This window comes from Vulpes vulpes, chromosome 2 (assembly GCF_048418805.1).
Source record: "Vulpes vulpes isolate BD-2025 chromosome 2, VulVul3, whole genome shotgun sequence".
Taxonomy (NCBI): Eukaryota; Metazoa; Chordata; class Mammalia; order Carnivora; family Canidae; genus Vulpes; species Vulpes vulpes.
The window spans coordinates 47,762,477-47,785,349 of NC_132781.1; the positions used below are offsets into that span (position 1 = coordinate 47,762,477).

Below are 22,873 nucleotides of genomic sequence, written 5' to 3' on the forward strand. Positions count from 1 at the left end.
TCTGTCCCAACTCTGAAGGCCCTAACACTTCCAAATGTGGCTCTGCAACATGTCATGAGGCCCAGCTGCACCAGGGAATCCTCAGCCCTGCCTTCGCCTTTTCTCCTCATCAAGGCTTCCCCTTGACCTCTGTTCCTGTACCAAAACCTCAAAGCCATTTGGGAAACTGCATGAAGTCTCTCGGGCTCCTGAAGTACCAGCTGGAATCCTCTGGCTCACGGGAGCCACCCAGGACTGCTGAGGAGTGAATCAGAGCCAATCCTACCCATGATGGGAGAGCCATGCACTGCCACACCCTGCTCCAGCTCAACTTGGGAGGAGCCATGAAGGTTCTTCCTGATGAAACCTCTTCTCAAAAGCTCCCCCAGGAGGGGAGCCATTCCTTCTTATCACAGCTCCTGGGGGTGGGGAGGGGGCTATGTCCTAAGAGGCTCCAGCCAACGCAAGGGAAACTGAGAAAGCCCCCAGAAGGAGTGTTCTGCTGAGGACCCAGCTGCCAGACTCTGCAGCAGCCCCCACCCACCACCCCGCTATCCACCCCCAAGAGCCTTACGCAGCAGCGATGGAGATGTTTGCAGCAGACATGGGGCTGACTTCAGCCACTTCTTTGGCCTTTTGCAGAGCAAGCTTCTGATTGGCTGCTTCTTCCATCTCCTCTTCATCCTGTTTGAACAGACAGAAGGGTGCAGCTAGCCTTGGGAGTGCTGCATCTGTGCTGACGGCATCAGCTCTTCCTCTCGTGGTCTCTGAGTCCTTCCTGCCCTCTGAACCTGCGGGCCAGGCAGCAGCTCCAGCATTGAGCTCCCTGGTAGCCTTCAGGGACCCCCCCCCCCCTTTCTGTACCTGCCTCAACACCTTTCGCCATGGGCTGTCTCCCACGTGCTCATAGCTGGTGACTTACACCCCCACTCCTGAGCTGAAGCCGCAGGGACCCAGCTGCTGCCTACATGCTTGTCCCACAGCATTTCAGACTTGGTACTGTCCAAATGCAAGCCCATCCGTCCTTTCTTCTCACCTGCTGCCCCTCCACCACAGGACGAACCTGTCACTTGGACCTGTCACTTGGCAGAGAAGTTAGTCTCTGCCCCAGAGCCATGAGTAAAAGCAAAGGATGGGTCTCTACACCCTGAACCTAGGTCCTGGCCCAGCATGGCCCGCAGGAATTGTCACCAGGAGTGGGTCTAGCAGGGGCACCTCCCAGTCTCTGAGCTTTCCTACCTGTCCCCAGCTGTGACTGGAGAAAGTCCCTCCCTGTATCCACCTGGACAGCCACTCACAGTGTCTGACTGTGTTCCCTCCACCACCGAACTCCTGGGGAGGACCCCACAGCTCTCTGACACATGTACAGATAACCTGACCTGTCTCTGCCCTCCATGGGAAGGGGAGTGGACACCTGGGCAGGCCTTTTGGCCGACCCCATGTCACTAGGCAAAACCAACATGCTCTGCTCCTGGGATCTGGATGAAAAGCTCTGGGCTAAGCCCGTGGGCCCAGGAAGGGAAACCAAGGCCTCCACGTCATCCAACTAGACTGCTGAAACCACCATTATTTTCCCCAAAAAAAAACCCCAATTCCCTGGCCTGCCTGGCTTCCATGGAAAGTGGCATTCCCAGTGTGGCCCAAAATGTCCAAAATCTTCTCCTAAAGGCCCCCGAAATGACAAAAACTAAGACCCCTGTTAGCTGCCTGCAGATTCTCCACCATACTGAAGAGGTCCTCAAGCTTGAGGCCCCAAAGAGGAAGCAAAGCCTGATCTATCACAGAATTCCCCTATCGAGGTCCATCTATTTTTTGCCCCCCGAGGTCCGTCTTTAAACTATGGACTCCACCCTGGTCGACAGCCCTCCAGGACAGAGGATGAGTTTCTACAAACTCCACTGAGTTTATTTTCACTTTGAAAAGAACCTGATGCTGTAATACATTCTGGGAACATAAGGAGAGATACCCATCCCAGGAAATGCCCCACAGCCTGATACAGTGAGGCCTCTGCCTGCCCCAACTCCCAAAGAAAGGGAATTCCTGAATTAGGTCAGGTGGCCCAAAAGTGCCATTGCACAAGCGGTCTGTTCCTGGAGACAGGGTCCCAAGGACATCACCTCTCTGACATGTCTTCACCCACAGCACAACTTGAAGAGACAGTGAGAACTTGGGGCTCTCAAGCTCAGCCCTGCCCCAAGACAGCCGGTGCTCCTGGGCAGCCCCAGTTCACATGGTCCTGGAAATCCTGACACCAAGATGTGCTCTGTGGATACAAGGGTTCTCCCCCCACCCACCTGTGCCCCCATTAGCCCAGCCAGGAGCCCAGCCAGGAGCCAGGGACAGTCATTCTCCAGCCACTCCTAGAGGGCTGAGTCCTGGCCAACAGCAGAAATGAGCAGCCCAGTGGGCCTTCCAGGTCCTGGGAAGGCAGCTGCCAGAGCAAGGGAGGCATCTGTACCCACAGGCACTGCTGCAGCCTGCATCTGTGCCAGGAAGAGAGGAAGTCTGAGCAGGAGCAAAGGAAGACACGCTGACTAGGCCTGCATCCACCTGGAGCCATCCTTCCAGAGAGCAGGGTGGGGGCAGCAGGGGCACTGGACAACACACACCACCAGAAGCAGAGTAGCACAGGTGTGCCTTCCTCGGTGTGAGAGCCAGGACGTGCTAGGTGGTTAGGGCTGGACTTCATCAGACACACACAGGGATGTGCATAGGTGTGAGCTCCAGCACATAGACACACACTCAAAGAGGAGTGCTCTGTGGATACAAGGGTTCTCCCCCACAACCGTGCCCCAACAGGCCACACGCTCAGCCAGGAGGGCAGGGACTCCTGCAGCCATACCCCCCACACTGGGAGCCAGAGCGGGTTAAAGCACAAGCCTGAGGCCAAAGCAGCAGGAAACCCAGCTACACCATCCATGGTGTGAGGGTGAAGGTAACCAGGCAGGGGGCTGTGTCATCAAGAAGGAAGCCATAGGGGAAGACACATGTAATCACATCCCCCGCCAGGTTCAAGGATGAGAGATGAATATTAGATGCTGCCTGCTGGGTACCGCCGGGAGAAGAGGCTGTCCTGCTGAGGCTCAGACGAGCTGACCAGGGGCAGCAGCTGCTCCTCCAGGCCCAGCATCTAAGGACGGAACCACCCAAGCTCCACTGTGCACACTCGGACTGCCCACAGAGGCTCATGGCCCAGGGACAAGCACAGACAATCCCACACCTCCCTTTAGGGCCTTTATGGGTGGATGTCCCTTAAGCCCACCTGATGCATCCCTCTGGCTGGGGAACAACTGCCCCTTCCTTCAGCCACACCTCCCCCTGGTCTTTGACACCTAGGCCAATGCAGTCTGCCCCCTACCACTTAGGGTCATCTCTAGGCCGCACCTCCTGGTCCTCATCCTCCCTCCTGCCTTCCTGGCCACTCTTTACAGGTCTTAGCTTCCCCAAGAGCTGCCCATCCAGGTATGGTACCTTCAGCTTCCTCAGCACCATGTGCCACACCCGAGGGGCAGCCTAACCTCTACCTATCTGGGACCTTGAGGAGGCTCCCCTGGACAGTGGTCACATGGATCCTGAACCCTGGCCTGGTGCTCTTCATGGATGTCTGGGCTCAGGCCTAGTGACACGGCCTGCTGCCCCTGTCCCTCTGGCTCCTCCCAGCTGTAGGCGGCGTCCCCGTGCACATACCTTGGTCAGCTCCTGAGCATTGGCAAGGTTGTCCACGGCGATGGCCAGGAAGACATTCAGTAGCGTGTCTGGTTGGCTCCAGCTAAGGAAAGGAGCCCTTCTGCCCCCATCCAGAGTCCTGTGGCTTCCCCATGGGGAGAAGAACCCCATCTCCCTCAACCTCCTTTCCTTGGTGGCCACACACCCCTCAATCCCCCTGCTCCTCAGGACGCTGTTACTCCAGACACAGCCCAGCTCAGCGACCAGAGCTGCTGCCCTGTACCACCTTCCCATCTCTCAGATCGGGCACTCACCCGGGTCATTTCAATGTCCCTAGGCACCTCTTCCCACAAGCCCCTGTCCTGAGAGCAGCCCCTCCCTGGAACTGTCCCCTCCCTGCACTCTGTGCCCTGCCTCAGCGCCACTCCCACAGACTCAGGCCTTCCCCAGGTGTCAGCTCATTCCTTGGCTCTGCTGACGTTTGGAGCCATCCCTCCGTTGTTGTGGGATGTTGAGCAGCAGGCCTGGGTGCAGCCCAGCACCTTCTCCTTAAGCAAGCAGGTTGTCTCAGACATTGGCAACATCCTCAGGGTGCCAAGTCACACCCTCAAGGTGGCCTCTTGCACCATGGGCCTGGGATTCACCTCCACCCCTCCCCACCCAGGCCTCGACAGTTCCCACCAGTGCAAGGCTTGAGCAGCAGCAACAGACCTATTGCTGGTCCGGACCCAGCCCTGCAGGGAAAGGCGCCCACATGCCAGGGCACCACCTAACAGGCATGGCGCTCAGGGCTCCAGCAGGGCCCCAAGGACAGGACACTGAGGCTGGGGGCCGCTTCCCCATGCTAAGCACAGCCACCACCACCCCAGAGAACCTCAGCCAGAGAGATGTGGTGGCAGAAGAATGGATTCCCATTGGCCAGCCCAAGGCCTGACCACTGACACACCCGGCCTGTGTAGCATCAGAAGGAGCTGCGATGAGCCTTGGGCTGCTGCTTAGTTGGGGGGGGGGCACCTCCCTGTGGACCCCACTTAGTCTCAACCCTGTCCCCCATCTGAGGCCAAGCTGTAGGCCCCTTCCTTCCCTGATAAGCATGGCTGCCACTTTGGGGTTTCCTCCCCACCAGCACCCAGGTCCCTGCCACCTGCTAAACAGGGATGTGAGCCCTGCCCCTCCCAAGCCCCCTGACTCTTTCCTGGGCCTCATGCTCAGCCCTGAGGGAGGCAGGGCCCCCTGCCCTGGGTCCAGGGCTGATCAGAGCCGCAGTGGAAAGGACAGGCCAGTGGAGGCCAAGAGAACAAAGTGCGCAGGGTCCCAGGTCATAGGCCGGCATGAGAGCCAGCAAGGCAGGGGCAGGTGTCCAGGTGCTCACACAGGGAGAGGAGGCCAAGCCCATAGGTCAGTCTGGGAGAAGACAACCCACAGGTGCTTGCAGCCAGCTCAGACCTTTCTCCAGGCTCTGCAGGGTATTTGCTATGGCATGGCTCAAAGTTAGGTCCCCAAGCCATAGCGTCAGCACACATATCTGTGCACTAGACCCTGAGCTTCGATTGGGGGATGTAGACGTGTGGAGGAGCATGAGAGCCTGAATGCCTCTGCTCAGCCCCAATCTCCCTCCCCAGCCGTGGGACCCCACTGATGCTTCACGTGTCCTGGCCCTCAACAACCCCCTTCCCGTCCTCCTGGGGGAAGTGGGAGAAGCGGGCCCCAGCCAACCACTGACCAGGCTGCACCCCAGCCATGCAGAAGGATACAATTTCCAAACAGCGTCAGGACGATGAAGTAAAAGGAGGAGAACATGCCTTTGCTGACTCCGCCTTGTGACTCGATCCCGTGATACATCACCGCATTCCAGTCCTCTCCTGTTAGGATCTGTGGAGGGACAGCACCACAGGGCATGCCTGCGTGGCTGCCTTTACCCACATGCACACTCAGGGTCAAGACACGGCTGCATCCCAGGAGCCCTGGGCACACCTGCACACAGATTCCTAGATGGTGCTTCCAGAGGCCAAGGTGGCCCAGGGTCCTCCAGAGAAACTTCCAGAAAGACAAGGCTGCTGCTAAGCTGGGTCAGGCCTCAAAAGATGACTATGTTCTAGCTTTTTGGCCAAAAATGGAAGGAAAGGAAGCACCACACTGAAGGGAAGTGTGAGCAAAGGCAAGGAAGAGGATTGTAGCAACAAGCTGGAGAAATGAGGCCGGGCCGGGAGGACAAAGCGCCCTGCTCCCAGAGCCACCGGGCCCTGACGGGACAGTCCAGGGGACAGTGGGTCCGGCAAGTGTGGCCAAATGCAATCCTTGCCCCACCGGGAACCATGTGGGTCTTTGCTACTGTATTTTTGGAAAGTACAAGAAGATAACAAACAGACGTTCACGTGTCTACCTGTCAAAACGAATCCAGCTCACATCTGTCCATTTGCATCCCACTGCCCACAGTCACTCCCACCTGAAGACCCCAGTCACAAAGCTGGGGGGGGAACCATGCCAGCAGGGCTCCCCCTACACCACACACATGCATTTACATGCAAAATACACCACACATGCCTTAAATGCTCGTGGGAAGATACGAGACTGCACACACCATTCTTCATCTGGTCATCCTCACCCAGCACCGTATCTTTGAGGTTTGTCTGTACAAGGCATGCAAATGAGCTTACTCCCATCCCCCACCCCACAGGGTCCCTGCAGGCCATCCACCCATGTGCCTCCCAACGGGCACCTTCCTTCTTTCCAGGGATTTGCCACTGAGCCTCAGCGAACATGTGAAAGGTCTGCACACACCTGGGGTGGCCAGGCAGCAGGCGGGTGCACCTCTGATTTCACGAGACATTTCCAAAGTGTGCACCCTAAGCTGCATCATCACAGGGGCGAGAGGGCCAGTGGGTCAGGGTCATCTTCTGGGGTCTCCTGGACTCGTCTTCCTCATGCTGATGGTGACACTTCCACACATCCTCTGGCTCATTGTCACCCTCCATCTGCAGGAGCGACTACACATGCTTGCAGCTCATGTCTGTGTCCTGACAAACTGTGAAGCAGCTGAGAAATTCTTCCCCTACAAATTCCTACAAATATTACAAATATTCCTACAAATACTCTTATGTCTTCTTCGAACCACTTTGAAATCTGGTCCTTCACAGGTGGATTTCTAATCCACTTGCAGTGTATGGTTACCACTCTGTGCATCCATGGACCCGGAGATCGGCTTTTCCCCAGCGGAAAGCCAGTTTTCAGACCCACTTTTTGAGATATTCTGTGCCCAGCCTCTTCCTATGGCCAGCTCCCCATGTAGCCTGGCCTTGTTTCTGGGTTCTCTGGTCTGCCCTCACATCTCAGGATCCTCCCACCGTAGCTTTGTAAACATTCACGACACACAGTGAGGCAAACCCCTCCTTCCTGAACCACTTTGGCTATCCATGGACATTGACCTGTCCACATTATCAATATGCTGAATTCCAAGAAATTAAATTAGGAGAACAGACCCCTTTCAGGCCTCCCCATTTTAAATATACCCCCTGTGAGCCCAGAACTGTAGGTCCTTTGATAACAAGTCATAATTTCACCCATAAAAGTCTTATATACTGTTTGCAGATTTCTGGGTGCCTTACAGCTTTTGTTGCCTCTGGAATGAAATCTTTCATTTTCGTTGAATTTTTTACTTGAATGGTTACATCACATAGAAAAGCCACATTTTTGAATGTTGATTTTGTGTTCTGTGGCACAAGTGAACTGTATGGACTTGGTAAGGCTCACCTTACACATGCCAGGCCCAGGGCAGGGAAAGAGCTCTACAGATCCCTTGTCTTTCATGGTTAGAAAGCTACCCAGGTTTTTCATTCCCTCTTGAGCTACTTTACGTCTTTGAGGTTTTCCTACTAAAGTGCATGTTTCAAAAAGACATTAAAGGCATTCAAATTGGCAAAGAAGAAGTCAAACTCTCCCTCTTCGCCGATGACATGATACTCTACGTAGAAAACCCAAAAGCCTCCACCCCAAGATTGCTAGAACTCATACAGCAATTTGGTAGCATGGCAGGATACAAAATCAATGCCCAGAAATCAATAGCATTTCTATACACTAACAATGAGACTGAAGAAAGAGAAATTAAGGAGTCAATCCCATTTACAGTTGCACCCAAAAGCATAAGATACCTAGGAATAAACCTAACCAAAGAGGTGAAGGATCTATACCCTAAAAACTACAGAACACTTCTGAAAGAAATTGAGGAAGACACAAAGAGATGGAAAAATATTCCATGCTCATGGATTGGCAGAATTAATATTGTGAAAATGTCAATGTTACCCAGGGCAATTTACACGTTTAATGCAATCCCTATCAAAATACCATGGACTTTCTTCAGAGAGTTAGAACAAATTATTTTAAGATTCGTGTGGAATCAGAAAAGACCCCGAATAGCCAGGGGAATTTTAAAAAAGAAAACCATAGCTGGGGGCATCACAATGCCAGATTTCAGGTTGTACTACAAAGCTGTGGTCATCAAGACAGTGTGGTACTGGCACAAAAACAGACACATAGATCAATGGAACAGAATAGAGAACCCAGAAGTGGACCCTGAACTTTATGGTCATCTAATATTCGATAAAGGAGGAACGACTATCCATTGGAAGAAAGACAGTCTCTTCAATAAATGGTGCTGGGGAAATTGGACATCCACATGCAGAAGAATGAAACTGGACCACTCTCTTTCACCATACACAAAGATAAACTCAAAATGGATGAGAGATCTAAATGTGAGGCAAGAGTCCATCAAAATCATAGAAGAGAACACAGGCAACACCCTTTTTGAACTCGGCCACAGTAACTTCTTGCAAGATACATCCACAAAGGCAAAAGAAACAAAAGCAAAAATGAACTATTGGGACTTCATCAAGATAAGAAGCTTTTGCACAGCAAAGGATACAGTCAACAAAACTAAAAGACAGCCCACAGAATGGGAGAAGATATTTGCAAATGACATATCAGATAAAGGGCTAGTTTCCAAAATCTATAAAGAACTTATTAAACTCAACACCAAAGAAACAAACAATCCAATCATGAAATGGGCAAAAGACATGAAGAGAAATCTCACAGAGGAAGACATGGACATGGCCAACATGCACATGAGAAAATGCTCCGCATCACTTGCCATCAGGGAAATACAAATCAAAACCACAATGAGATACCACCTCACACCAGTGAGAATGGGGAAAATTAACAAGGCAGGAAACAACAAATGTTGGAGAGGATGCGGAGAAAAGGGAACCCTCTTACACTGTTGGTGGGAATGTGAACTGGTGCAGCCACTCTGGAAAACTGTGTGGAGGTTCCTCAAAGAGTTAACAATAGACCTGCCCTACGACCCAGCAATTGCACTGTTGGGGATTTACCCCAAAGATACAGATGCAATGAAATGCCGGGACACCTGCACCCCGATGTTTCTATCAGCAATGTCCACAATAGCCAAACTGCGGAAGGAGCCTCAGTGTCCATCGAAAGATGAATGGATAAAGAAGATGTGGTTTATGTGTACAATGGAATATTACTCAGCAATTAGAAACGACAAATACCCACCATTTGCTTCAACGTGGATGGAACTGGAGGGTATTATGCTGAGTGAAGTAAGTCAATCGGAGAAGGACAAACAGTGTATGTTCTCATTCATTTGGGGAATATAAATAATAGTGAAAGGGAATATAAAGGAAGGGAAAAGAAATGTTGGGAAATATCAGGAAGGGAGACAGAACATAAAGACTCCTAACTCGGGGAAACGAACCAGGGGTGGTGGAAGGGGAGGAGGGCGGGTGTTGGAGGGGAATGGGTGACGGGCACTGAGGTGGACACTTGACGGGATGAGCACTGGGTGTTTTTCTGTATGTTGGTAAATTGAACATCAATAAAAATTAATTAAAAATAATAATAATAAAGTGCATGTTTCATCTTACTTTTCAAACCTCTGGCCATATTGTTTGGGATTTAAGACAACCTCTCCCATTCCTGTAGGTATGCCTCCCTTCCGGGGTATACTTTTGTGCATTTTCTCTTGACCAGTGTTGCAGAGGTGCCGTATTAGTCTTCCCGAGAGCAAGTTTGTTTTTTTTTTTTTATGATTTTGTTGCCTTGGTGTTTTAGTTTTGTGTCACTAATATCTGCTTATTAACCATTTTTTCCCTGCTTTCAATTTTTCTTTGGTTTACTTGTTTTCTTTTCTAGGTTTATGAAGTGAGTATATCACTAGCTTATTTCCAGTCTTTCTTTTATCTTGATCATTGCATTTAAGATCATTCATAAACTTTCCTCTAAGTATTACTTCCACCTCATTCCATAAGTTTTGATGTCATCGTTCACTTCCAAGTATTTCATAAGGTCCGTTGTGATGTCTTCTTTAGCTTGGCCCTTCAGCTTTCAAACCTGGGGGAAGATTTTAAATGACTTTTTCCACAAGGTCTGTGTATTTATTTACATTACATCAGGAATGTGTTCTATAGCATGACAGTTCTTCGATATTCATAGGAATTTCCTGGGGTACTGAACATATAGTCAGTTTCCACAAATGCCCTGTGTGCCCCAAATGAGGACTGTCTTGTTTGCTGTCAGCTGGGTGCAGAGTCCACAGATGTCAGCCTCCTCCTGCAGTTTGATAGAAATGTATTAACAACCCTCTTGTAAGATGGGCATTTCCACGTGCTTCTGGCAGTTTTTGCTCAGTGTATTTTTAGGCCAAGTTTTTAGGTCAGGCAGGCTCATGACTGCGGCCTTCTCTTCGTTGTTATTTAATATATTTATTTATTTTTCCAAAAGCTTTTTTCCCCTTAACTTCTGCTTTGGCTTATGTGAATATTGTGCCAGCCTTCTTTTGGATGATTTCTTAGTTTCTCTTTTTGTATCCTTTGACTTTTTAATTATGTACTATTTCAAACACTCAGAAAGGGATGATGAATAATTTTTAACCAACCTCTGTATACCCACTACCTGGCTTGAGAACCACAGCATTCAAAAGAAGGTGGCGCCCCTTGGGTGGAACTCCCCCCTCACCCAAGTCTGCTATTATCATTCCCATGCAAGCCTTTATACTTTCACCACACGTATGCCATAAACGATATTGTTTTGCATGATTTCGTCCTTATTCAAATGGTATCATATGTTGTGTATTATTCTTAATCTTACTCATTTTTTTTGCTTAATATTCTACTTGTGAGATTCATCCATGTTAATGCTTTTAATTCTAGGTCGCTCATTTTCCTGCTCTATAGATCATACGGCACACTTTTTTTTATCCATTCTTGTGATGATGAGCATTTCTGTGACTTCTGTTTTTTGCTATTATAAATAATGCTGCCCTGATGTCTCACATGGATCTCCTTGTACAACTGGGCAGGAGACTTTCCAGAGCACAGACCCACGACAAGAACCACCCATATGCAAGTTCTAGTTATTAGATTTTATGGAATTACTACCCACACTCGTTCCACCAACCCACCAGCAGCATAAAGGAATCCCTATTTCTCCACATCTTCTCTAAAACGTGATATTAGATTTCTTAATTTCTGCTAAACTGACAGGTGGAGAGGTTGTCTCATGGTGGGTTTAATTTGTATCTCTAGCAACACCAGTAATAGTTCTCACAGGTTTATTCATCAGAGAACTCATTCAACTTCCTCTCCTCTGGTACACTTGTTTACACTCTGCCTTTTCCTATGACGTTATTTGTCTTTTCTCTTTGATTTGTGGAAGTTCTGGACACTAACCTTCCAGTGGTTATTGTAACACTGTGGAAATGTCTTCTCAGAGTCATCTATCTGTGGTATCTTTTGATGCACCGAAATTTCTATTTTAACAGTCTAATTTGTCAATATTTTCCTTTATGATCTGTGCTTCTTATATTTTAAGAGGGACTTTCCTGCCTTGAGTTAGTACCATCACACTCCTGCACGTCCTTCTAAAACTTCAGATTTGCTCTTCACATTTAAGTCTTAATCTATCCAAACTGATTTCAAATCTAGAACAAAGTAGATTGTCATAGAAATTCAATTTTCACATTTTGCTCTGTGGATAACCAAATCATCCCACACCATCTGCAATCACAACATTTGAGTTTTCGGTGTATACAAATATTTTGGCTGTGACTATTCTTTCTTTGTCAACCCTGAGAAATTGCATTTCCTATTTTCTTGTCCTATTACACCAAGGCCACTGAGACCAGCATAATCTGCTAAGAGTTTTTACTTGAAAAGAGTGTTGGGTTTTATCATGCAATTTTACTTTTTTAGAAAAGGATGCATTATGCACATTTTCAGACATACATAAAGTAGAGAGTGTGATGAATCTCCTCATGCTGGTCATCCAGCCTCAACAGTGAACAACATATCTCCCAGGTTTGTTTCTCCTGCCCTCTCACTCTGTGCCATGCTCTTGCCGGGTTCACATATTTTTTCTGATGACATGGTTTTTCCTTAATTGGCTAAAATGATGAATTACGTTAATAGACTTTCCAATGTTAGGTCATCTTGCATGTTTCTAGGATAAACTCAAGTTCATTAACCTGTAGGCGTATCTAATTTGGTTAGTCACTACTTCCCTCTGTCTCTGTGTTTGTGACCATGACCTAAGACCCCCACTGGCCTCCTCCTCCACAAGAATGTTAACCTTATCTTTTCAGAGGAAAGCAACAGAAGGGCTCAGTCCCTGACCCCTACCTGCGTAGGTAGGCCATACAATGCAGGGCAGTTACCTCTATACTTCATTCTAGTGTGAAATCTACTTCCAAGGAGGAGCGCAAACCCCGTCAGCATAACAGACAATGCGTGCATAGGCATGTTTCCCGAGCACATGTGCCTGACCTTATGCCCACCTTTGTAATGACGAAGCTCTGAACCCTAAATCAAAGGAACCCACTCATCCCACACGGGGAGTCACAGCTTTGGAAGTTATTTCCTGTGAGCTCCTTATTTACTGCAAATAAATGTTTCCCTTTTTGTGCCACCCCCCACCCCCACTTCAGCTCCCTCGCTGGAGTTTCTTCCTGTAAGTCACTAAGGAGAAGATTCATGTTAGTTCAGTTAGGGTCTTTTTTTTTTTTAATCAAGGTTACCATAGTCTCATAAAGTGAACTGAGTGCCTTCCTTTTGTCTTCTCTGGAGTCATCTGCATAAAACTGGAACGACGTCTTTCTCAAATTTTAGTAGAATTCACTTGTGAAATTACCAGAACATGGTGGCTTGGGTAAGCAGATTTTTAATCACTCAATTTCTGAAATGGTTCAGGTCTTTCATTTCTTCTTGGGTGTCATGTTATTTTTTTTCTTCTGAATCATTGGCTTTACTAAATACATAAATATCTGTGGTGCTTTGGGTAATCAGGAAGATGGTAACTCTCCGTATTTGCCTGTAAACATGTCCAATTCCACCTCATGCTTGAACCTCAGCTCTCTGGATTGGCATTCTTGGGTCATGGGGCCTGACCCCCAGTGTTTCAAAGTCACCTCCTGACCCTTTGCCATCAGACTGTCATTCTTCTGTGAGGAATCTCTCTCCAGAGTTGCTTTTAAGATTTCCTCTTTATCACAACACATCTAGGTTTGGCATTACTTTTGTTCACCTGGGTTAGCCTGAGTGCACACCCTCTAAGACTCTCCCAGATGGTGCTAGCATCGTCTCCCTCACCCGACATAGCAGCTTCACACCCATGTCCCATGTTCCTCCACACCTTTCAGCTCACCTTTCTTAGGTTGTGTCCAGTGTATAGTTTACCCTTTATTTCTCTATTTTAAAGGCAATATTTTTCATTCCTAGGATTTGTACTTAGTTCTTTTTCGTATCAACCTGTTCTTGGTTCTCAGGTACTTTTGTAAATTTGTGTTACATGTTATAAGTTCCTCCTCGAATACTGTGTAGATCTCAAGCACGTTTGGTGCAAAGTCCCCTACATTTGTTCTCTTATTCTCATTTCTTTAGGAGTGAGCTCACCTTCTGACTGCAGGTGTTGTCAGGCCTCTTCTGTGGGGTCAGTTTCACCATGGTTCAGTCTGCACGCTCACCATGAACAGACTTGGGGTGTTTTTTTCCTGGTCACACACTCCCCTACCCTCTCCAGCCCCATTCAGAAGCAAAAGCAAGCTCCATCCTGGGGTCTCAGGCCCCAGTCCAGCACCATCCACAGAAAGTGAAGGCTTGGCCTGGCCAGCTATCCACCCCTGCAACCTTGTTGTCCTCCTCCAGCCACAGTTACCCTCTCTTAGCTCTGTTCCTATGCTTCTCAAAGGGCCACACACCTTTCCCAGTGCCAAGTCAGGTAGGCCACACAGGGATGCCCCTAATGTCCAACCCATCTGCCTCATCCAGACCACATCCCAGGGACCCAGGTCTCTGGATCTCTCCTCACTGCTCCATTTCCAGGCCACAGTTTGTTTTCTGCTTGGCTGGGTCCTTTTATTTTCTAGATGTATTTATTACCTTATTGCCACTCCAGAGCAGAGAGGGTCTGAGGTCTAAACCAGAGCATCACCTGACCATAATAACCTATCTTTTTCCTCTAACTCTGACTTCCTCTTCCCCTCTGTCCCACACCACCACCATTAACCAACCACATTCACTCCTTTCTTGCAACAAACAGAACAAAGCAGAGCTCTAACTTTCATGTGCCCTCCCTACTTTGGGAGTCTCTGAGATTGCTCCCACTGGGTGAAGCCTCTGGGTCTGCCCTGGAAGGCCCATCCAATCTGACATCTACCAGCGCCAGTCCTTCTGTCACAAACCTTATGCCTTTGCTGCCCTGACTCCATTCACCTTCCCACTGTGCCTGAAACACATTCCCACCAATTCCCTTGCTGACTTTTTAGATCCTGCTGGGCAGCCCTAGCACCGCACAGCAGAAAGGAGCTCCTTCCCATCACTGAGCAGATCTCTGCTAGAGGCCCCAACTCAGACAACAAGAGCAACCCCAGAGACCAGGAGGCTAGCTAAGCCCTCTGGCCTGAGCATACATGGCCGATTGGACTCCCCTAAGGGTCATTCAGAGCAAAACAACAATCCATCCCAACAGCTCAATCGCAGGCACGGTATCCAAGGAGGCTTCATAAGATAGAAACGTCGGCATTATACTATCAGTGAGGCCAGTCATGGAGGCATTAGGGGTGCTACAGCCCTGCAAGAGGTCAAAGTGCTCAACCAAGAGCGTCTTCAAAAGGGAACCTCTCCGAGAGGGCAGAGGTCACCTGAGTGACAAGGTCTGCGTCACAGAGACGTAGGCCAAGAACCTCAGCTTCTCCAGGAGCTGTGGCAGGCATGTTCTCCAGACAGAAAAGAGAACTAAAAGACCACTGGGCCTGACAGGAGGGAGAAGCACATGGAATGCTTTGCTGTTTTATTCTCAAAGGGCAAAAGACAGCTTGTGGCTCGAGGTCCCAGGGGCTGGGACCAGTTGGTGGTTTGAAGCCCAGGGCCACAGGACAGTTGAGCTCCCCAGGGAACCATACATGATTCTTGGGACCCGGTTTCCCTCCAGACCCAGGCTCTAGACTCAGTACAACCCCAGGGAATGTCTCTATGTTCATCTCCCACTTCTTCTCTTCTGTTTTCTGGAAAGTTCTGTCTGAAATGTAGGTTGTCCAGGGCGTGCAGGCACTGACAGGGAAGGCTGCCTTCCCCATACCTGGAGAGCTACGCAGGCCAGCAGTACGCTAAGAGCCAGGAGCCTTACCTGGAAGACAGTGAGAATGGCCGCGGGGAAAGTGTCAAAGTTGGTTGTCGGGGTCTCATCTCTAAAGTTAAACCTGAGGAAAACAAGAAGTCTTGGCAGGAGGTTGCCCACCAGGAGCCCAGCCAGGCACCCGGGTGTGCAGCACTGTCCCAGGCTGGGCGGGGGCTGTGAGGAGCTGTTGTCCCCTCAGGGGACCCCCAGGCAGAAGACAGGTGTGGGGCACTTGGGCAGCACATCTGCTCTGAGCTCTGTCTCCCTGGCAGGGCCCCCAGCCTCCTATACCCCCCAAGGCCCACTTACTGTCCCCCGAATAGCTGCATTCCTAGCAGAGCAAAGACCACGATGAACAGGAACAGCAGGAAGAGGAGGCTGATGATGGACTTCATGGAGTTTAGCAGAGACACCACCAGGTTGCGCAGGGAGCTCCAGTACCTGTCAGGGCAGATGCGGTCTGTCCACGCCCGGCCGCGCCCCCACAGAGCTGGCTGACACCCGCCACCCACCACTGACACCATGCTCCATGGGTCTCACAGTCACACCTATGGCTTCCCAGACTTTCTAAACCCCGTAGGCTTCCCACCTGGATGGGCAGCCAGAGCACTTCTCCACCAGGGACGCCACGGGGGACAGCCACATCCAGGGCTGGGCTCGCCCTCATCTCCCAAAGCTGCCCCTATTGCTGCCATCCCTCTCCACCTCTCCACACCCAGGCAGCCTTAGGGTAACCTCCACCTAGACCACAAGCTGAGGAGTTGCAGTGGAGGGTAATCAGCCCATGGCCTGGGCAGGTCCTTGGTGCTGTGATAGGTGACATGAAACCCAGGTGTGAAGGCCCCTCTCACCAAGGGCCCAGGACACAGCGTGGATTGGAGGGGGTCAGGGTGGGGGGCAGTGTTGTGAGACCGTTCCCCTGGCATCCCACAACCCCCACCTCTCCACCACACTCCTCAAATGTTCCTGGAGGTCAGATACTGTGTCTCTTGTGCCTCCCAAGGGCACACAGGCCCCACTGAAGTCCACTGAGAGGGGGCATTGAGGCTGCTGACAGCTTGCTCATTGGGAGGCTGGGGGTTCAACCTCATGCCCATGGCTAGGGAGCTCCTCCAGAAAAGGCTGGGGCATGTGGCTTTCCCTCCAGCCACCAGAAGACACGCCATATGCCTCTGTGTCTCTGCACATAAGCTCCCAGCACCTTGGAAAAGCAGGAGTGGCAGGACAGATCACAGTCTCCATGTTCACCCTGCCCCTGGGTGTCCCTGGACCCTCCAATCCTGTCCTCCCTACTGCTGGTGGCACAGAGGCTCACTTGTGTTCCATGGATTCTCTTACAAGGTACATGATGGACTGGGAAAACTCTGGAAAAGCCAGCCCACTTCAGGACAGGGGCTGCCTGGCTTCCAGAAGGAAGCAGAGCCCTAGGACACCAGGCCTCACAACCAAGGTGAAGGCGGCTGTCCTGGCATCCTCCCAGGGTGATGTACCTGCATCGCATGGGGAGGCCACAGAGGATGCACAGCAGCATTTGTGGCCCTAGATGGGCCACATTCTTGGCCAAACTCTCTTGCAGGGACACCATCGTGTCCTCAAATGGTCTCAGGTTTGGATTTAAAACAGACTGGGGGCGGCAGCCGGGTGGCTCAGTAGTTTAGTGCCACCTTCAGCCCAGGGCGTGATCCTGGAGAGCCAGGATCGAGCCCCATGTCAGGCTACCTGGATGGAGCCTGCTTCTCCCTCTGCCTCTCTCTCTCTCTCTCTCTCTTTCTCTGTGTCTCTCATTAATAAATAAATAAAATCTTTAAATAAACAAACAAACAAACAAATAAACAGTTTGGGAAGGACCAAAAGAACTCCTGTCTACCCCGGGGAGATAAGAGGTTTTGAAAGTCACTGGAGGGGTGACCCAGGGCCCAAGGCCTCCCACACAGGCCCAGTGTAGCCAGGCCTGCTCCCTGGGTCCCATGGCTGGGGATATGGCATGGAGCCCCGTGCTAGAGCGTGTGTGGGCTGTGTGCTCACAGCACAGGGGTCCAGGCACTCAGGGTAGGGGAGGTCCTGCCGTGGGGTGCCCCGTCTTCCCACCCCCAGGCCCTGGCGTAGACAGTGGTCTCTCGGTAACCGCACCACACCCTCGCCCTGGGCTGCTGCCCCTCGCAGACAAAGTGGAGCAAATGGCCTCCAGGGTCACGTGAAGAACCAAGTGGAACAGAACTGAAAACAGACCTGGCGCCTATCCTCCTGCCACGGCTTAAGCAAGGCAGCGTCAGGCACAGGGTGGGGAAGGCAGGCCTGGGTGTGGGAGCCACGTGGGAGCCATGCCGGCTCAGGTGAGAAGGGCAGAGTCAGCTGAGGCCTCCCTCCCTCTCAGGGCTGGGGCCACAGGCAGGTGGCCAGGTGCGGGGGCGGGCTAGACCATAAAAAACACCTCCTTCTGGTAACTTCTATTTTCTCTGTTAACTATGAAGCCAAGTAATCGTTTGAAGGTTGACTGGGACTGCTGGTTTCAGAAGAGGGGACAGTATGAAACTGTGGGAAGCAAGCTACCCAGAGAACCAGGAACCCTGGCGGCAGCACTGGGGCCAACGGGGAACCACCCTGAGAACAGGTACAGCCCTGTGACAGAAACAGTCATGCCGTGCAGGGGCTTTAAAACTGCCAATTATGGGATCCCTGGGTGGCGCAGCGGTTTGGTGCCTGCCTTTGGCCCAGGGCGCGATCCTGGAGACCCGGGATCGAATCCCACATCGGGCTCCCGGTGCATGGAGCCTGCTTCTCCCTCTGCCTGTGTCTCTGCCTCTCTCTCTCTCTCTCTGTGACTATCATAAATAAATAAAAATTTTAAAAAATTTTTAAAAAAACCTCAAAAACTGCCAATTACAAGCACAAAAAGAGACTGCAGATAGTAGAGCTCAAGGCCAGCCCCATGAGCCCTCAGGAGCAAGCACGCTACTTGGCCAGTCTCACGTGTGGCCTGTGTCCCTCCTCCCTTCACCCAGGAGCACGTGGATAACATACTTTGTGACTTTGAAGATCCTCAGCAACCGCAGTGCCCGCAGCACACTGATCCCAAAGGATGTTCCTGGCTTGATGGCCGCCCAGACCACTTCAAAGATGCTCCCCACAATGACCTGCAGGGAGACAGGGTCAGCCTTAGGCACACACACACCAGCCCACACGTGCGCATCTGGAGGCAGCAGCTGCAGTCCCTCTGTGAGCATCCACAACACAGGATGCACATTTCACACTAAGCTCCTGCAGCCTTCGGGAGCTCCGCCCCCACAGTCCTGGGGCCATCCGTCCCCCAACAGGTGCCCCCCAGTGTGTCCAGGGCATGGAGTGTTGGAGGCCTGATGGGTTCCCTGACTGACCAACTGCAAATCACATCAGCTCAATGTCAGCATTCTCCCCCAGGGTCAGGAAGCTGGTGACGTACTAGGACCCAGGCCCCAGGCATGACTGGAGGCTCTGGTATAGTGACCACTGGTCTAGGACCCTACACATCTGCTCTGGCAGGTGCCCCGGTGATGGCTCACCCCAGCTCACAGCCCTCCTCTGCACACTTTTCCACACTGAACACAACAGCATCACTTAGAGCACATCCGATGTCCTGCTGGCATCCAGACAGCCCAACAGCTGCACTCATTGTACCCTGGGCAGCACAACAAAGGGGATGAGCATGCTGCCACCTGTCCTTGGTGACCCTGAGCAGCTCCGCCAATTTCCTGCAGCAGGCGCACAGCACCCCATGTTTGTCTGGGGCTGGAGCTTCCGGTTTCCTAAGTCCATGTTCTTACCGTTTTCCTTAACCCTCAGACTTTGTCCCCACGTGTTCCTGGAGCAGATGGCCCCTGAGACGCCCACCGTGACCCCCAGTATGTGGTGCTCCCCTGGACAGCCTTGTCCCCTCACTGGGATGGACCCAGTGACTCACTTCTAGCCAACAGAACGGGACAGAGTGATGAGCTGTCCCCTCTGAGATCAGGTCACAAGGACCAGCTTCCTCCTGGGTACTCAGCTCTGCTGCAGGTCAGAGCTGCTGTGTGGTGGGACACGAGGAGCTATGGCTAGGGACTAAGTGGCCCCAAGAAGGAGCCTGGACGTGAGCTCCCCACCCAAAGAGCCTGCAGTTGCTGCAGCATGGTGGGGCAGTAGGAGCCGGGGGCTCCTACCACCAAAACAAGAAAGAGCAAGTGTTGGCTGTTTTAAGCCACTAACCCTTTGGGTGATTTGTTACATGTCAAGAGAAAAGCAATGCACATTTTGGAGACAGAAGTGAAGCTCTGAACAACACAGCAGTGGTTTGGGAGCCAGAGCAGGCACTGAGTGGCATGTCGGATCCACAGCCCTAGACGCACCACTCATGGCTCTGGACTGCAAGGGAGCGCGGAGGCCACACCTGCACATCCGCAGGACACAGGGTGGGTGCCCTATTGTGTCCTGGCAGGAACCTCGGCCACACAGTCGCCCACAGTTCTGTGAGCAGAAGAAAGTGTGCCACTCTGACCATGAGGGCTCTGGATCTCCACATAGAGTGTGCAGGTACGGCCTGGGTCCCCCGCCACTCATGGTCAATGTGCGAGGAAGGAAGGGCTGTCCACCAGGACCTGCTGGCTTTGGAAATACTCAGCCTCGTCACACAGCCAAGGATGCCAAGGTCAGAAATGACACAGTCCACAGAGGCAGTGGGTGCTGCAGGCGCCCGAGAGTACCGTCCAGTCCCACATTCTAGCCCCATGGAGACGGTCTTGCACGGCAGCCCCAGGAACAGCAAGGCTTCAGCTGTGTCACCATGGGACCCTGCAGGGAAGGGCCTATCCCCAGAGTTCAGGTACGTCTTCTGTTGGGTGCAACAACCTCCAGGAAGACCCACAACACACCCAGACGCTCTGAGAAGACTTGGCTCTGCAGAAATGCCCCCTGCTCGGGGCGAAAGACAAAACGACAGGCCTTTGGATCCTGGAATCCTACTGGTAGGAAGCAGGCTAAGAGACCTGCACAACTGAAAATACTCGCTACCTTTCCTAGAACAAAAAGGGTGATCCAGAAGCCAGCTGAAGGCCCAAAAAGCTTCTCAGGCCTTAAGGTCTAGTCCCAGGGTCTCTGACTTTTCCCAGCCAGATTCCAGAGACTCCCTGTGGGTCCTACCGTGGGTCGCCTCTGGGCAGGAATGCCTATGGCAGCTCCTCTGAGCCCCTCCAACAACTGTGCAGGTGACAGCTCGTCTCCTTTGTTCCACAGGTCCGCAGGTGGGGAGGGGCTGAGCAGCCATCCTGGAGGACCCTCGGCCACACCTGGGCCTGGCTTGGATGATGAGGCCTGGACCCTGAGCTGATGCTGGGATGCAACGTGCTGGGAAAGCCGGAGGACATGCATGTATTTCCCATGGGGAAGGGTCTGGGCCACTGGGGTCCAGAGCATGGACTGCGGCAGGCAGCCTCTAAGATGGCCCCCGTGCCCTGTGCCTCCTGGGGGTCATTACCCCGGGTAACACCCCCACCCCTGTTGGGCATGGGCTCAGCCAAGTGACTCACTCTGAACAAAGAAAATGGCACAGTTTGATCATCTCTGTGAGACTGGGTTTCCGCGGCTCTGTCTCAGGAACTCTCAGTCTCTGTGTCAGGTCACAAGCTGCCAGATTATAAGGACATGAGGCAGCCCCAGGGAGAGACCCGTATGACCAGGACTGAGGCCTGCTACTGACCACGTGAGTGAGCATGGAAGCCAGTCCCCTGAGGCCCATCAATAGCCTCCTGAGGAACTGAAAAGCAAATTCTCCAGTGCTCATCACGTCATGAGGCTGTGGCTTCCTGGCTGTCAGCTGTGCCCCTTAAGAGACCCTGGACCACAGGCCTGTGGCCGAGGCAGGCCTGGGCCCCTGACCTATAGGAACCATGAGACGACACATGCTTACTCTGTGTGGCTACATGCAAACCTGGCCGCGGCCCAGGACCCAGTCAGCTTGGAGCAGAAGATGTTTGAAAGATCAAGGATCCTCTGAAATCCCCTAACCCCTTGGGGTCCCCCTGGCCTGCGTGCCCCACAGTCTTTCCCAGTAACTAAGTGGGCCAAGGACAAGAAACCTTCCCCCAGAAAGAACCATGGCATCCACGGCTTGGGGCACAGCCTGGGAAGCCTCCGCTCCTCCCTCTCCACTGAGACCTTGCAGAGCCGTGGGGCATCACCTGAGGCTCTGGGGCCAGGCCTCCGGGTCCCCGCTGTCTCCCCTGTGGACACAGCATTGCATCAACTCCACTGATGGGAAAAGTCAAAGCCATGCTGAATTTCTGAGCTGAGGTTTTACTTCTACCTGTGTCCAGGCTGCCCCCTGCCCACCAGCTTCTCAGGACTCTGCGGAGGTGGGAGCCTTCCTCAGGGCTGGCATGCCACTTCTGGAAAGCCTGCACCCGTCAGAGCTCACCCCTGGGCTCCAGGCTCGGCACAGGGAGGTGTCCACGCTCCACTGGCCTGGGAGGGCCTGTGTCACTCCCTGGGCTTTGTCCCAGCGAGTCCTGTGAGCACTCCCAGGCCCAAAGAAGTTGTTTAGGGACCCAAGCCAGGCCCACGAGGAAGGCTGCACCACCGCCAAGCCCCCATCCGCCCACCCCTAAGCAGGTGCCCAAGTTGCCCAGAGCCAGCTCTCACCCCCCTGAAGCTCCGCTGGGAACACTGAGCCCTCTGCAAAACAGCAGCATATTTAAAAGATGGTTGCACCAGGTACAAAGGGGGCCACAGTGCCTTAAGCTGACCTTGAGATTCTATAGACGGGGCCGGAGGCAGGGAGGAGGATGTCCTGCAGCTGACATCCCCGTAAATCAGGCCTGGACTCCTCTCTGTCAAGGGCCCCTCCCTTTTTGACCCACACAGGGTCATAGCATGCTCAACTGCCTGGGTCCTGCTGCACAGACCCCACAGCACACACGGATACAGCATGGTAGGAGGGGCTGTGTGGACGCTCAGTCCAGATACAGACCTGCCGGGACCCCAGGCCAGCACCTGAGGATCCTACTCACCCCAAAGTCAAAGCAGTTGAAGGAAGATCGGAAGTAGCTTCTGGGCCCCAGGCCATACATCTTCAATGACATCTCTGTGAGGAAGAGACCCAGGAAAACAAACTCTGCAAAGTCTAGGAGAAGCCGGAGAAGAGGGGGATTAGCTCTCAGCCTCCTCCCACCTGGCTCCAGCCCAGACTGGAGGACACCAGACCTCTGAGCTTCCCAGGGTTGAGCTCTGCAAGCCTAGTCTGTGGCCCCTGAGCTGGGGAATCACAGCTCAGAACGAGAATGATGAACCAACTGGGACTGGGAGGGACACACAGATGGTGGCTCCACTTTGACACGTGGTACGTATCCAGTGCCTACAGCGCCAGAGATAGCCATGCAGGAGGCGAGACCCTGGGCCTGGGCTCAGGAGTGCGTTCTTGGTGCCACTCAGCACCCACCGGAGGATGGGCTTGGACTTGTCCTTCCACCTTCAGGCTTGCTCCCCGCCTCATGCTGTGAGCACCACAGAGACCCTCAGCCTCCTCATCAGAATTGCCCCA

At 52.3% G+C, this 22,873-nt stretch overlaps 1 protein-coding gene across 7 annotated transcripts in view; it reads right to left on the reverse strand.

Moving 5' to 3' along the window:
* Positions 1-22,873, reverse strand: part of CACNA1B (calcium voltage-gated channel subunit alpha1 B) — a 197,129-nt gene that overhangs the window by 100,204 nt on the left and 74,052 nt on the right. For all 7 annotated transcript variants that reach the window (XM_072747977.1, XM_072747976.1, XM_072747973.1 and 4 more), the window contains exons 12-18: positions 22,344-22,456; positions 18,349-18,461; positions 15,637-15,768; positions 15,337-15,409; positions 5,400-5,517; positions 3,667-3,734; positions 554-663 (exon numbers count right to left, since the gene is read on the reverse strand). In XM_072747977.1, the coding sequence (XP_072604078.1) occupies positions 554-663; positions 3,667-3,734; positions 5,400-5,517; positions 15,337-15,409; positions 15,637-15,768; positions 18,349-18,461; positions 22,344-22,456 (727 nt within the window). The remainder of the gene's footprint in view (positions 1-553; positions 664-3,666; positions 3,735-5,399; positions 5,518-15,336; positions 15,410-15,636; positions 15,769-18,348; positions 18,462-22,343; positions 22,457-22,873) is intronic.